A 16,652-nucleotide genomic window follows, 5' to 3' on the forward strand; every position below is an offset into this window, starting at 1 on the left:
TTCATTTAATTCAGATTATTTCAACCAGTGTTTACAACACACTTCAAGCACTCCTCATTCTCTGCCTGGCCTCCGGACTCCCACCAGGCAATGCCCTCTGCCTGTTGCTCTTGAGGCCTCCACCCTGAATGACTCCCCTTCCTTCAGGATGTGGTCTAAAGTCACTTCTAGGAAGCTCCTCCGACCCCTGAGCCCTACTCCAGTGAGACGGGAGCACCGCACGTCGCCTCTTCCAGCCTTCCTCACTCCTGTGATGTGCGTACAGAGGGGCCGATCAACTCACCAAGGACTACGCTGACAGCGCTGGGTGCCCAGCAGCTGGCACAGGGACTGGCACCTACCAGGTGCTTTGTAAACACTGGTTGAAATAATCTTAACACAATGAAATGAATGGAGGGAAGAGGACTGGGAAGTCCTCAAGGCTAGCTGGGCCCACGTGTTTCAAACTCCCCATGAAGACAAAGGCTGCCCATTCCTGAAAGCCTCTCCCATCTCTCATGGCTTTCAGAGTGTCCGGATGGAATCTGTCCCAGACTCAGATCCATTTCCTCTGGCCCTCTCCATAAACAGAGGCACACCACTCACTATGAGGCACACGGAACTCCTCCTCAGAGAAGAGAACTCCCCTTCAGCATGTACCACCCTGCCTTGTCCAGGCTAGAGAAATCCTGCCCTTTTTGCAGTCTTCCTTGGAGAGCCTGGGACCAAGTAGAGATGGGTGGGTTAAGGAAATGGAAGACTTCAAGTCTGTGCTTAGACAGACTTTGGTGGAAAGAGATCAGGACCTGCATTCATTACCCCAGGGGAAAAGCAAAGCCAGCTTCTCAGGGGAGGGTCCCCAAACACATGCCAACTGGCTGAAGAGAGGTTTTTCCCATCACATTTCTGACCACTGTAAACAAGGCTTGCTTAAGGCAGCAACTGCCTGTTTGGCAAAGTGAGACTTGGTGACTTTATCTCTTCTGAACATTTACCAACAGGAAAGTTAAGGTTATAAATATGACAAGCAACTCCGGGCACGAGCCCAAAGGGTGCTGCTGCAAAAGGCCGGATTCCTTCTCCCTCCGCGCTGACTCTGAGCTGCTTTACACCAGGAAGCCGAACACTGTCTCCTTATGAGAATGCCTTCTCCTTCCCTCCGATCCAAGAGGAATCCCTGACCCAGTGACCCACCCCCTGTTCTGGGATATTGCCACAGAATGGCACTCAGAGTGGCTGAGTCCTGCTTAAAACTATTCTTTGGAGAAGGGGATTTCCACACACCATAATTTTATTGGAGCAAGTCACCACCTGAGAGAATCTGATTTTGCAGGAGTTTTTAAGAATGACTCCAACCTCCAGCCTTGTGAACCACTGGTCCAGATCACGGGCTTCTAACTGGGCCCTGCAGAACACTGGGGGCTCCCTACAATTCCTCCCCCCCATCCCAGGGGTCTCGTAGGTGAGGGAGCACTCTAGTTTCCACTCCGAACAGAGCAGCTTTGCTCTCCTCTGCTGTATTTAGTATATTTCTGCATAAGATATTTAAACAAAGGATCCTGTGCGCTCCTCCCCACCAAAAAGTTTTAAAGCACTAAACTGGATAATCTTTATGATACCTTCAAACATTATGTTGCTAGGTCTTTTTTTTTTTTAAGTTAAAATATGTTAAAATATACTATACACCCCAACACCCCACAGCACTGTTTCCAACAGAGCAATGCACCGAGGAACGAGTTTTGGAAGGACTTCATTAAAAGGTGCTTCTGTCCATGGGGTTCCTAGGGCATTGATTCAAAGGAGAATTCTGCAGAAAGCTAAGGTATAAAACTAAAATTCTGAAGACTTCCAAACAAGAAATGATGAACCTGTGCAATTAAAGCCTTACTCTGCTTCCACAGTGGAAGGAAGTGGGTGTGTGGGCGAGGGAGGGAAGGTCAGGGAGAGAGGGAAGGCGGAGCAGGCCCGTGCCACCAGAGCTAAGCTCGGGAACAAGCACATTGGCACTGCCCCTCTGACACTCATGGAGGGATTCTACTCCAGGCAGTCTTGGGTTTCATAAGCTCAGAACTCAGCAGATGCCAGCTCCTCTGAGAGGCCTTCCCGGACCTGCAATGGGTTGGTTCCTCTCTTCTAAGGAGTGGCTGGTTCCATTCAGCTCGAGTGACTGCTACCCTAGACTCAGCTCTGTGAAGGGAGGGGTGAGGTCCTGTCACCATGGGTGCTTGGCACAGAGCAGGGATTCACTGATATTGATTAAATGACACACACATGCCTGAGCATCATCTCAACTTACTTCCCCTGTGGACCCGAAGGCTGGCAGAGACCAGTGACACCTGCATATGGGAATAGTACAGGGGCAGTGATCACCATGCTCTGCCCAGAAACAGTCCCCAGCATCAGGATGCCCCCATTCCCATCCACAGAGATGCCAAGCTCAGCTGCTCAGCCTTAGTCCTCTGTGGGTCACTCACTCCCCCTTTGCCTGAATCCCTTGACTAGTGGTAGGGTTATGGAAGGTGGAGGGTGGACAATGTCAGGGAAACAGTGGCCTTCAGATGGAGGTTATCAGCCAGTGAGATGGTAACCATGCCCTGAGCTTTTGGGGCATAAGTGCTTTGCTCCACCCAACTGGACTACACAGTCCTGGCAAGAAAATCTAGGGCTGAGGTGTTCTAAAGCCCAAAAGAGGAAAGTCTGAGCAACTGACAAGAAAACTAAGGAAACCGATGGCTGAGATCCCACACTCAGATGGCAACAGGGATCAAGCAGGGAGCACCACAGGCTGAAATGGGCCAGGCACCAAAGAAAAGAAAGAACCCAACCTCATCTGGAGGGGCCCCCACTAGCATGCAAGCCACATGGTACTGTGGGTCCAGCCTGGCCGACAGTGGGGTTTGTGTGAAATTCCTTCACTTTCCAACATGAGTCAGATCTGGCCAGGTGATGACCTCAGATCTCAGATGCTTTTTCAAAGTTGAGGCTCTTCAATCCGATTGAAAATTCAAACAACTATAGAAGGTATTAACGTTGCAGGCTTCTCTCAGTTCCATTTCACTGTTTGCCTTACTGATTAACAATATAATTTCTTAGCTAATCCAGGCATAGACTCTGTGGCAAGTTTTAAGTGAGAGCAATTCACTGTGGCAGTACCAACTGTCTAGCCACAATCGAGGTGTGACACGCATCAAGTCACCTGCGGGATAAGGTCAGCCAGGTAAATATTTAAAGGCTGTGCCTTCCCCTGGCCAGATCTGGACTAACATTATTTCCTTTCCATACCCTCATAACCCAAGTACACAGAACTACCAAGGCTGACTGGAGTGTCTTAGGAGGAAACATTTCATCACAAAGGAGATGTTCAGATGCCCTTTCCTTGTTCATCCTCACACCATTCAGGCAAAAAGGGGGTGGTTTCCCTAGGTCCAAGAGTTGGCAACAAACCCAGGCAAAAGCCAGGGACCCAGTGCTCCAGCACGCTTCTCCTGGGCAGTGAGGGGCCCCCGCAGATCCAGACCCATTCGGAAGAAAGAAGCGGATCTCTATAATCCGTCCTTGGCCCTTCCTAAACAGCTCCTGCTGCTGGGAGACTTTGCAAGGGAGATCATATGCCCTTTGTCTCTTAGCATTTGGTTAACAACATGAGCTCTAGTGTAAGACTGCCTGGGTTCAAGTCCTACTTCTGCATTCCCTGTGTCCTCTGTACCTCAGTTTCCTCATCTATAAAATATAATCATATAAGCAACACTTAGGATCCAGGATATCATAAGTGCCTAACAAAACTTGCCCATTGTTATCAGACAAAAACAACAACAAAATGAACAAAAGATTTCTGGAATAATCAGTTCGGCAAATATTTTTGAGCACCTCTTTCTGTAAAACACTGAAAGGCAGCCATTTCCTTCATTCAACCAACAAATATTTAATCAGAACTTTCTATGTGTCCAATTTTAGAAATCTAATATATTTAATTATCTAGCCATCCACCCATCCCATTTTTACCTGAGTGCCTAGATGTCTAACAGTGACAGGCTACAAGACACACACATAAATAGGCACATACAGACACTTAACAAATATATATGGGGCAGGCACCTATGTTGGTGCACAAGATGTGGTCTCTGGCTCTCTGGAGACAGCAGGGAAGACAGACAAGGACATTACTTGCCCAGGCTTTCACATCACAGAACTTTGCAGACCAAGGTTGGGGGATCACTTGAGGTCAGGAGTTCGAGACCAGCCTGGCCAACATGATGAAAACCCACCTCTACTAAAAATACAAAAATTAGCCAGGCATGGTGGCGCACTCCTGTAATTCCAGCTACTTGGGAAGCTGAGGCAGGAGAATCGCTTGAACCCAAGAGGTGGAGGTTGGAGTAAGCCAAGATCACGCCACTGTATTCCAGCCTGGGTGACAGAGCGAGACTCCATCTCAAAAAAAAAAAAGAAAAAAGAAAAAAAAGAACCTCGCTGGATCCTTGGCTCAAGCAATCTGGCCCAAGTGAGAGGTGCTGAACCACCAGAGGAAGGCAGGCCTTGGCAGCCTTGCCCGAGCTCCCTCCATGCCCCCGCCCCAGGCCCTCACCTGTAGGTCTCGGTTGTGGTTTTCACACAGGAGCTGCAGGAAGCGGAGGATGGGCTGCATGATGGTGATGACCGCGCTCATCTCCAGGTCGTCCTTGGTTTTGTCGGCAGTGGCCTGGGTGCCCTCTCCAGGCTGGTAGTGGTCGTCGGGATCGGCCTCCCTCCTGAAAGTGGTGAAGGCTTTCCTGGTGGCAGCAGAGGCCTCCAGGAGCTGATCCCGGACCTCTTCTGTTATCTGTGTTGTGGGCTCTTTAGCTAGAAAGCAAGCATAAGGCATGAAAGGCTGTAGAGTCCTCATGGGCCCTATTCACCACTCCAAAGGTGACACTCAGAAACCTACATTCCTGTATCTCCTAGAGACCTTCAAAGTTGGCAAAACACTCAAAGAAGTCACAATCTGCTGTCAGTCCTCAGGCAGGATTACAACTGAGCCAAGCCCTGCCACCTTACTTGTGGTTCTACCATTTCACCTATGCGTGCAGTATGTTTTAGAGGAAAAGCCTTAGTACAGGTTCTGTCAACCTCACAAATCTAAGGTTCTGGGCCTCAGCTTCCTGATCTTTAAAATGGGAGAGCATCGGTGAATAATATCTCAAGAAAGTTCTTAAGAAGCTCAACATAATGCTAATCACAATTATTGTTGTCATAATGACTGACCCTTTTGTAACTATCAAAGCACTGTGATTAAGAACTTTGTGTGTGTTATTTTATCTCATCCTCAGAATAACCCTGTGAGGTAATCATGGCATTACAGTTAGCAGCATTGACTCTGCAGCCAGACAAGCTGGGTTCGAATGCTGGCTCCACTGCCTCCTAGCTGCATGTCCATAATGACTGAATTACCATCTCTGTGCCTCAGTCCCCTCATCTGTAAAATGGGGATAACTCAATTTTATCTATCTTGCAGCGGTGACATGAGTCTGAAATGAGTGGAACTGTAAAGAACTTTGAACAGTCCAGCACAGTGGCTGGACTATAATCCCAGCTACTCAAGAGGATCACTTGAGGCCAGAAGTTTTAGACCAACTTGGGCAACGTAGTGAGATTCCATCTCTACAAAAAAAAAAAAAAAAAAAAAAATTGTTTTAAACATTAGCCAGATGTAGTGGTGCATACTTGCAGTCCCAGCTACTCAGGAGGCTGAGGTGGGAGGATCATTTGAGCCCAGGAGTTTGAGGCTGCAGTGAGCAATGATCGTGCCACTGCACTCTATCCTGGGCAACAGAGTGAGACACAGCCAAGATTTTGTTTTTAAAAACGAACACTGAACAGTGCCTGATTCCTAGTAAGCACTTAGTAAATGGTAGCCATTCTTCTTTTTCTTCTCTTTAGCTCCTATCTAGACCAGCTGTTCTCAGCCAGGGGTGATTTTGCCCCCAACCCCACCCAGGGGACAACTGACAATGTCTGGAGACATTCTGGGAGTAGGGGTATGCTGCTGGCATCTACTGGGTAGAGAATGTGTATGCTGCTAAATATCTTACAGTGCACAGGACAGCCAGATAGCCCTGTAACAAAGAATTCTCCAAATGTCACTTGTACTGTGGTTGAGAAACCCAGTTCTAAACTTGAAACGTGAGGCTCAGCATGCTTAACTTTCTCAAGACCATCTGACTCCAACACTTGTGGGTCTACCCACTCCCCAGTACGACTTCTCTTCTGGTGAGATACTGGATAAAAAGCTTTATAAGCTTTCCAATACCTCGGAAAACAAAAGAACATTATCTGACAAAGGACTAACACCCAGTTTTAAAATACGTATTTCCCTCAACTTTCTCTAACATTAAATAGAAATCACAGGAAAAGAATATTCATGGATCCCTTGCCAATAAAACCCTAAGCTTGACCAAGAGGAATGTTCTTTATTAAACAGGAAGATCCTTCTGAGCAGCAGGGCTTCAGCTCAGGTCACTAAGGAAGAATTACATCATTACCAGGCTGGCTTTTCTTCTGAAAGCTCCCACCATAATGCATTTTAGAGCATAAAAGTAATGAAAACAATGAAGGATAACAAGGACTCTTCTGTTGTTCATGATTCAGCTGACTGAAGATGAAGAACATTTACCTTTTTTCCGTGATGGGGCATCCCTGTCTACCTCGTCGTCTTTCTTTTTATTTCCCAAGTCACTGGTGTTCACTGTCACTGTTGCTTTGATTTCTTGCTGGGCCACCTTCATCCGGTCATAAAACACCTTAAAGAACTTCTCTGACTTCTTATCTTCTGTCAAGCGGCAGAAAAAGGAGTGCTGCAAAGGAAAATCCATAGATTGTGAACACTGTAACTGACCAGAAACTGTACCCCACTCATGACACCAAAACCTAATGAAGATCAGAGCCAGTTGCAAAACCTCATGCATGATCTAAGTTTAGATCAACATTAAGGACCACTCCACACACTGTAGTTCTCTGGGTTCTAAGGCCTCGGGTTTTCAACACAGGGCCTTTGAAACAAATTGCTCTGGCTGGAACAGACACATAGGCTTTGGGAGCACGCTCGAGTGTGGTGGGCAGACTGTTGCCAACTAAGAACAACTCCCTTCCACCCTTGCACACATGCAAAACAACACTGTTAATAACGAAAACTGAGTTTTTCTGGGGGGATTACTGCAGGGCCAATCATTTGTTTAAGGGCTTCTATGCACTCTTCCCCTGGGCAGAGCCCTATGAAAAATATACACATGAATAAGATATGCTGCCTGTGCTCATTAACAGGTTAGGATGACATGTCCATAAATCAGACTAAATTATGTTAAGTAAAAAGTACTCAGGAAGCTACACAATTATATTATAAATGCTCAGAGCTGGTGAGGATGACACTATGCTAAAGTGACTCCAAAATCTTCAAGAAAAAGATCATCTTCAAATCAGGCTTCAAAGGACAGGTAAGAGTGGTTAAATGGAGAAGCTCAAAATGAACAGGTAGCTCTCCTCTTGGATACACATTTGTTTTTGGACTCTCTGCAAGCAATAGTATACATTGTTGATGGAAAAACACAATATGGTGTCTCAACTTCATTTATGAGTATTCGCTTTTCACCCCTTTGCAAACACCACACTGTTGTAAATTATTTACATAAAAATACAATACGGTCATTTCCAGAAAAAAAAAAAAAACAAAGCTCCAAACAATATATTTGCTTCTTCCAGTGGATCTTCTGCCAATTTCAAATCCTTCCATTTGGAAAGATGGCACTTCCCTACAGAAGGCAGTCCTAGGCTTCCAATCCCAGAAAGAACTTAAATCTTATCACCTTCTTGAAGCCCCCTAACTCTTAAAACTCTCACCCATACACACACCCCAATGCCTGATTCAGCAGAGCCCTAGGGAACCACCACATTTCCATCATCGACATGCAACTTCAGCTACTCTGACTCTTCCAGCCATTGACTCACACACTTTGTGGACAAACGTCTGTCCTGTCTGCCCACAATGCACTTCCTGGTCACGCCCTTTCTCTTCCTTCCAACTGTTCTTCTTTACCTCTGGTTGCTTTTTACAGCTCAGGATCCATCCTTCCTGCCTGTGCTCCCTGGTTCGTTTTCCCTCCAGCCACTGCCAAATGCCAGCACACAAGTCACCACCTCCCCTATGCTTAGCCTTGTCATCCTGCATGTCACTGAGGCCTTCACGACTCCCACTCTGGAACCAAGGTAAGTCTGTAGTGTCCTTCATTGCCTTTTACTGTCTCTTTTCTTTTCTTTTAGGTTTCCTGCTATTTCATCTATCCATCCACTCATCCATCTACCTACTCATCCGTCCACCCACCTACCCATTCACCCATCCATCCATCTATCCATCCATCCATCCATCCATCCATCCATCCATCCATCCAACCATCCACCCACCCACCCACTACTTATTTTTGCATTTGTCACGAGGTGGGCACTATGTCAGTTATAAGAGAAGTGAACAAAAAGGAGCCTAGACCTTTCCCCTGTGAAATTGACAGCCTCAGGAGGAAAACACATAGTAATTCAACAATCACCATAATGACTATTTACTAAATAGCCTTTTACCCCTACAAAAGTGACCCAGGAGGCTGCTGGTAAACAGCACTGTGGCAGACGCTCAATGCCACTGCCCTATTCTTATATTCCTAGCTCTTTCCACAGCTAGGGCCCCTCATCTTTTGGGCCCACCACCAATGCCACCTGCTCAGTGAGGCTGCCCCTACAGCAGCTCCCAAGCCTACTGCTTATTCTCCATGCCCTGTTTTATCTTCTTCACAGCAATCAAGGCCTCTGAATTGCACTGTTGCACTGACTGTTCACCTGCTTACTGTCTGCCTTATGCAGAGTGCAAGCTCTGTGAAGGCAGATGCCTCACCTGAGTGGTTTCCAGCTGCCCCCAGAGCACCTAGAAGAGGCCCAGCACATAGAAGGCACTCCATGATTATTTGATAAAAGAATGAATATAACCCAACATTTTATGGCTCCCCATAACTGGATGCCCCCCTCCCCATAGTCAGATCCTTTTTATATTTGGTGGACATGATAGAAATAAATCTCTAAAATAAGTGAATTCTAGAAAATTGCTCAAATATGAGAAAGCAACTTCCAGTTGTTCACTTCTTTGAGAGCTCTTGAACCCTCAGATCAACAAAAGAGACAAAAAAAATGGTGGGGGTAAAGAATGCAACCTGAAGCCACCTAATTATGGTGACTGAATTTCCCACCAAGACAGGCCATCCAACATCTCACCCATGTGGGCTTACAGGGGACTGCCTGCTAAAGCTGGGGTGCACCAGAAGGCGGCCATGCAGGACCATTCGCTTCAGCTGCTATCCCAGGTGTGTTCTCATGGCATGGAAGCAGCTTTGAAAGCATTTTGGGACAATCTGGTCATTCAAGGAAACAAAAGCCCTTCAAGTAAGTAAGTAAATGAATAAAGCCTGCCATCTGTTATCTGATAGCAGCGCCACGCGACACACACAGATAGCCTGCCACAGACCGCACTGTCTGACGGCCAAGCGGGTGACCCAACGGCTGTCAACCGCTAGGGTCAGGGTAAGGGAAGCTCTTATGAGATGAGACAGGACCAGGCACTGAGAACGCTCCGCCACGGTCACTAGGTTTGTTTCGCATTACAGATTCCAGTCCTCAGTCGCTCAAGAGTTTGAAGCAGCTTTATTGATAGAATGTGCTCAATAAAATAATAAAATGGATAATAAGGTCTAGAAGACACAAGTAAGCACAGAAAATCAAAAAGAGAATAGGTTGGGAACTGGAGAATGGGGAATGAGGATTCAGAGGAGTCCCAGGCTGGGCTCTGAGGTCAAGCTGAAATGAGAGGTGTGCTCAGTTACACTACTCTTGGTATCAGAAGGAGAAATACAACCAGTGCCTCAATGGAAGGAAGACATTTCTTTTTTTTTTTTTTTTTTTATTCTGTTCAAATAATTTTAAAAAACTTTTTAAATTTGTTAAGTTCTGGGGTACCTATGCAGGATGTGCAGGTTTGTTACAAAGGTAAATATATGGTGGTTTGCTGCACCTATCAACCCACTCATTACATACATATTAAGCCCAGCATGCATTAGCTCTTTTTCCTAATGCTCTCCCCCCAACTCCTGCCTCCCCCAACAGGGCCCAGTGTGTGTTATTCCCCTCCCTGTGTCCATGTGTTCTCATTGTTCAGCTCATACTTGTAAGTGAGAACATGTGGTGTCTGGTTTTCTATTCCTGCATTAGTTTACTGAGGATAATGGCTTCTGGCTTCATCCATGTCCCTGCAAAGGACACGATCTCATTCCTTTTTATGGCTGCATAGTATTCCACATTTTATAGCTGCGTAGTTTATGTACTACAATTTCTTTATCCAGTCTATCATTGATGGGCATCTGGGTTGATTCCATGTCTTTGCTATTATGAAGAGTGCTGCAATAAACATATGCATGCATGTAACTTTATAATAGAATCATTTATGTTCCTTTGGGTATGTACCCAGCAATGGGATGGCTGGGTCAAATGGTATTTCTGGTTCTAAATCTTTGAGGAATTGCCACACTGGGAAGGTGTTTCTTAACAGAGGAATTAGCAGGGCAGGCTTTGCAGTCAGACTGCCTGGGTGTGAGTCCCAGGTCCTTGACCCACTGGCTCTGTGGCCTTGGGCACACTGCCCAGCCTCTCTGAATCCACATGGAAGGGCTGCCACGATGCATGCCAAGTGCTTAGTACAGTGCAAACTGATGGTGTTAATTTTGTTTTTCTACTACCATTACATTAGTAGAATGTGAAAACCCCAAGGTGAAGGTGACACTGTGAGCAGCTAGGACAGGATAGCAAAGTTAGAGCTCTGTTTCCAGAGTCAGAAAGGCCTGGATCTCAGCTCCACCGCTTACTAGCAAGTGTCACCTTAGAAAGTGACAATGTCTCTGAAACTCGAATCTTCTCATCTGCAAAATGGGCAATAATCATACTTCATGGATGGTTGTGAAGGCTCAATGAGATCACCACAGTAACACGATAGCTAACACTCACTGACTGCTTTCAAGCTACCAGGAACTTAGGCAAACCTTCACATGTTATCTTACCCAAAAACCCACGGAGCTAGTTACAAGGCCTACCTGGGCAACATAGTCAGACTTCCGTCTCAATGAAACAAAAAAAATTAAAAAGGTACCCCCGAAGAAAGAAGTGGGGTTTCTAGAAGAGAAGCAGTGGTATCTATTGCAAGAGTAGAAGTGAAACATGATGGTAGTGTGGGTAAAGAACTAACATACTTCTTCTTTGAAGGGGCAGGCCCTTGGAGGGAAGGGAGGCAGAGGGGCAGCTGTCCTCAGGGAGGGCCTTCTGGAATTGCTGGCTGTGGCTGCTGGAGGCGTTCACCTGCCCCCCTCTGGTACCTGGTGTGACCTAGACTTAGAGAGACAAGAGCCCTCCACATAGTCACAGACCTGTTCATTAAGGCTCTTTCTGTAATGATGCGTTTGCAGGGCTTGGGTGGGGAGTGGAGTGTTCTCCTCAGGACTGTCTCCCTATGGCTGGTGGGAGCTGAGAGCAGAGAAGGTGGGTGCACAGCCTCCCCGCCCCAGGCTTGTGAAGTAGGGCCCCTCTACACGCTACACTGCCTCCCTCTCTCCCTCCCTGAACCTCTTTCAATTCATCACTCTTCACCCCGACCAAGAGCAAATCATCAGAGATTTTACTTTTCCAAACTTTTCACTCCACCCCACCTGGCAGGTGTGAGGTAGCCCTTCAACATAAACCTGGCCCAGACTGGGAAACATCAGGTGATGGTGAGAGAAATCAAAATGGTGGTTGCTAGGTACCCATCAACAGTGGGCTGCATAAAGAAAATGTGGTACATATAAAACATGGAATACTACAGAGCCATAAAAGACATTGAGATCAGGTCCTCTGCAGCAAAATGGATGCAGCTGGGGGTTATTTTCCTAAGCGAATTGATGCAGGAACAGAAAAACAAATACTACATTTTCTCACTTGTCAGTGAGAGATAAACATTGGGTACTCATGGACGTAAAGAGGGGAACAACAGACACTGGGGAGTACTTGGGCGGGGGGTAAGGGTTGAAAAACTCTTGGGTACAATGTTCACCACCTGGGTGAACCACCACAAACCTCAGCATCACACAATATACCCAGGTAACAAACCTGCACATTTACCTCCTGAATCTAAAATAAAAGTTGAAAAAAACACCAAAATGGTGGTTGCCTATGGAGGGTGGGGGGTTGTGAGTAGAAAAGGACTATAAATGGGAATAAGACAACTTTCTAGAAGAAAAGAAACATCTTGATTAGGTTGGCAGTTTCACAGGTGTGGTAGACAGAATGGCCCCCTCAAACATGTCCATGTTCTAGTCCCTGGAACCTGTGAAAATGCTGTCTTATGTGGCGAAGGGGAATTAAAGGTGCAGATGGAATAAAAGCTGCTAATCACTGACCTTAAAGTAGACAGATGAGCTTGGATTACCTGGGTGGGCCCAACATAATTACAAGGAGCCTTTGCTGTGGAGGCAGGAGGCAGGAGGAAGGAGAGGAGGGTGGCGAGAGGCAATGTGAGAAGGACTCCATTCACCATTGCTAAACCTGAAGATGGAGGAAGGGGCCACAAGCCAAGGGATGTGGGTGGCCCTGGAAACTGGAAAAGGCAAGGAAGCCTTCTCCCCTAGAGCCTCCAGAAAGGAGCGCTGGCCTGCCAACACTTGCTTTAGTCTAGTCTAGTAAGACTCATGTTGAACTTATAAAACAATACATTTGGTTACTTTAAGCCACTAAGTTTGTAGGAATTTGTTACAGCAGCCACAGAAAACTAGTACAATGGGTATAAAAACATTTGTCAAATCTAATCAAAGTCTACGTTTAAAATCTGTGCCTATGATTATATGTCAATTATATCACAATAACAATAATTAAAAAAAGATAACAGAAAGTCTGCTTTGTTCCCAGAAAGCTGGGGAACTCTGTAGAGGGGCCACCTTCTGAGGCTGCCTCTCCACCAGAGGGAACGGCATCTGCCCCCGCCAGGCCGACCTCTCCTCACCCTCCAGTCATCTCCAAATCACATTTGATTCCAGAGCCCTTTCCATATAAGCTGTCTCACCAGAGTCTTAGGAGATTGCCAAGGCAGATATCATCATTCATAAATCTGTCACATTATAGATGAGAGAGCTGGGGTCAGGAGAGGTCAGTGACTTGTGGCAGAGCCACAACCAACTCTCCTCCCATCTGCACGTTGAACCAACACAGACAATCAGCCCCAGCAGTAAGGCCGGAGTCAAAGGCTGGGAAAGCAGAAGACACGAAGCTGGTCTGCGGGGAGACCCTCAGCACCAGTCCCAGACATCCCTGATGACAGATCTGATCAGATATGCTTTAAGGAAAAGGCCAGGGCAGGGGCAGGGTGAGGCAGTGACCCCAGCAGTGGCTGTTTCCATCCTGAATCCACTGGGCAGGGGGAAAGGGAAGTGGGCATGGCTGCTGTCAGCCAACCTTCAACCCAACAAAAGAGAAAGAGAGCACAGATCACAGAACTCTGCAGCTGGAAGCACTGGATTCCAGCAGTTTCCAAATGCCTTTTTCAGCAGGGTAATATGCTCCTCTCCAGTCCCCAAACACCATCTTAGGATAAAGACCCCCCTAGATAAAAGACAAAAGGCAAAACAGCTCCATATGAAGCAGAGCAAAGAGGGTCCCCTCCCTCTTGCCATTGAAACTCCTTGGAACTTCAGGAGAGCAGCACTTGAAAACCACCCATGTCGTCCATCCTTCCACATTTCACAGAGGAGGAAACTGAAGCCCAGAAAGGGAAAGGGACTTGCCAGGGCCACACAGAACCTCCCTCTCCTGACTGCCCAAGACAGTTACTTTTGACCACACTGGGGTGTGGCTGGTTGAAACTACAACCTGAGTTTACATTCTTACCTTCTGATAATTGTCAAGTACACAGTTTTCCCTCCTTGGGTTGACTGAGCTGTAGAGGGGCCAATGAATTAGGGTCTTAGATTAAAAGAATAACAAAACTACCTTTTCAGATCAGCCTTGAAAATAATAAAATATTGCTTAATTAGCCTGGCTCCCCAATCCTCCCCAGCCCTGCAAGTCCTTGCAAAGCCATGGAGCATGGTTATGACGAGCCTGCCTCACTTCAGGAACAAGAGCCACCCCGAGGTTAGGGGCTAGCGGACAGTGGCAGCCACCCTGGTGACAGCAGGAAGACAGAGGGCCTGGAATTATCATTGGATGCAAGTTGGACACCAGTCTTTGGCCATTTACATAACACCCACCTCCTTTCTGGATCCACCTATCTTACCCTTCCCTGGAAAGGGGTATTATTGTTAGACAACTATAGCACTTTGCATCTGAGTTGCTCTTGGTAGTAATCAAAGTGTTTTTCACACCTAATGTTTCATAACAACCTTGCTGGGTGGGCCCCAGCTTCCATGTGATGCTGACATGGCAAATGGTAAGACCCTCATTTTTCAGCTAAAGAACCCAGGGCACAAATGAGGTTAAGTAAATTGCCCACGATCACATGGCTGGATAGCAAGGAGCCAAGGCCATAATTTAGGTTTCCCGACTTCCAGTTCTCCAGGCATGCTCTGCCTAGCCAGGTGTGTTTTATTACCTAGTTCAAAGGGGGACACTCCTTTCTTTAGGTGCAAAGGGTCACAGTCCTAATCAAACTGTGTAAACAAGTGGTCCTGGGGAGAATAGGAGAGACAAGTCTTCTCCATGACCTGGACATACACCCATGAAGCCATCTTTCCCAGAATTCAGGAAGTTCAGGGGAAAAGACAGGCCTTGCAGTCCAAGGATCATGGCGCTCCCTGGAATGTGAGCCAGCCTACCTGTCCCTTCCTGGGCCACCAGGCCATTCTAGGGGAGGAGCCCCTTTGTGGTATCTTAGCTGCAGGACAGGGCAGTGGCGGGGAGCATAGATGTATGTGTCCCAGGGTGGATCCTGGTGGGAGCGGGCATGGCTTGCAGGGGAGCAGTCCAGCACAGAGTGATGGCTGCGGGACTCAGATCCTTCCTCAAAGAAAAGCATTTCCATCAGCTTCTGAAAGTTGGTCCACCTTTCAGAAGCCCTCGCTCTGAGCCTTGAGAGAATCCAGAGAATGGGATTTTCCACCTCACTGCCTCATAAGACACGGCCCTGACCCATCTAGCCCACGACACTCACCACGGCTGCTCACTTATCTGCTGCAGAATGATTTAAGTTCTCACGTTAAGGCCAAGAATTTGAAAAATGTGGCTGTCGAACAGTGAGCCAAAGCTTGAGTTTCCACAGGCTGAGGAAAATTCTCTGTGGGTATCTTTGATTTTTCTCTTTTCACATCAACTCTGGGAGTCTCAGGGACTTCAGAGGACATCTCCAACCAGACTAACCCACTCCTGCCCAGCTTGAACAGATACTCTGTGGGCAACAGAGCAATGCCAGTGGCTACCAAGAGGTGGGGCTTACCTTGGCTGTCTTCCTACACCTGTGGTTAACTGAGAACTCCCCACTCCCTGAGGACCCTCTCTCTGCAAGTTTTATTATAGTGAACGGCAACTGAACATTTCCAATTTGCCAGGCGCTAAGTGTTTTATGTGCATTATCTCATTTAATCCTCAGAACCACCCCATGGGGTAGGTGCCATTATCATCCCCAGTTTACAGATGAGGAAACTGAGGCCCCAAGAAGTAACCTGCTGAGTCATCCACCTAATAAGTGCCCTGGCACCCAAGTCCCACCTGCCTGATGCCTCAGCCCTGTTCCCAACCACTTGCTCTGTTAAGAGTCTGTCCTGTTCTGAACACCTTTTGGCATTTTATAATCCACCCCACCCCTACCCCTACCCACCAGGTCTTTCAGAGGCATAAACAGGCTCCTCTCACAGTAAAGAATAGTGGCGGAAGGTACACATGCATTTGAATGCCTCAACTTTCCCATGACGTTTAATACATTTGTTAATATGGGCTCCCAAACAATCTCCTTCTGCAAGCCGAAGGGCTGCCAGGGCTGGGGTAATAAATTATTAACAAAACCATTGTCACACAATGACTTCTGTGGGTCTGGAGTCCTTTTTTTAGAAACCAATGATTACAATCAAAACTCAAAGACCAGGAACCATGAACTAGGTAATAAAACACACCTGGCTAGGCAGAGCGTGCCTGGAGAACTGGAAGTCGGGAAACCTAAATTTTGGCCTTGGCTCCTTGCTATCCAGCCATGTGATCGTGGGCAATTTACTTAACCTCATTTGTGCCCTGGGTTCTTTAGCTAAAAAATGAGGGTCTTACCATTTGCCATGTCAGCATCACACGGAAGCTGGGGCCCACCCAGCAAGGTTGTTATGAAACATTAGGTGTGAAAAACACTTTGATTGCTACCAAGAACTACTCAGGTGGAAGGTGCTACAGTTGTCTAACAATAATACCCCTTTCCAGGGAAGGTGTAAGATAGGTGGATCCAGAAAAGAGCTGAGTGTTACGTAAATGGCCAAAGACTAGTATCCAAATTGCATCCAGTGATAATTCTAGTTGGTTCTGGTAGGTTGAATGGCCTCTAAATTGACAGCAAAAACACAATGAATGGCAATTCCCATTAACTGTCACAATGTAGAATTTTTTTTTAAGTTTGG

General features: G+C 46.8%; 1 protein-coding gene across 4 annotated transcripts in view; it reads right to left on the reverse strand.

The window, feature by feature from the left end:
* Nucleotides 1–16,652, reverse strand: part of ITPR1 (inositol 1,4,5-trisphosphate receptor type 1) — a 354,448-nt gene that overhangs the window by 74,083 nt on the left and 263,713 nt on the right. For all 4 annotated transcript variants that reach the window (XM_024244292.3, XM_009238773.4, XM_024244293.3 and 1 more), the window contains 2 exons: nucleotides 6,629–6,809; nucleotides 4,565–4,818 (listed from right to left, as the gene is read on the reverse strand). In XM_024244292.3, coding sequence (XP_024100060.3) covers nucleotides 4,565–4,818; nucleotides 6,629–6,809 — 435 coding nt within the window. The remainder of the gene's footprint in view (nucleotides 1–4,564; nucleotides 4,819–6,628; nucleotides 6,810–16,652) is intronic.

Source organism: Pongo abelii, chromosome 2 (genome assembly GCF_028885655.2).
Source record: "Pongo abelii isolate AG06213 chromosome 2, NHGRI_mPonAbe1-v2.0_pri, whole genome shotgun sequence".
Classification (NCBI taxonomy): domain Eukaryota; kingdom Metazoa; phylum Chordata; class Mammalia; order Primates; family Hominidae; genus Pongo; species Pongo abelii.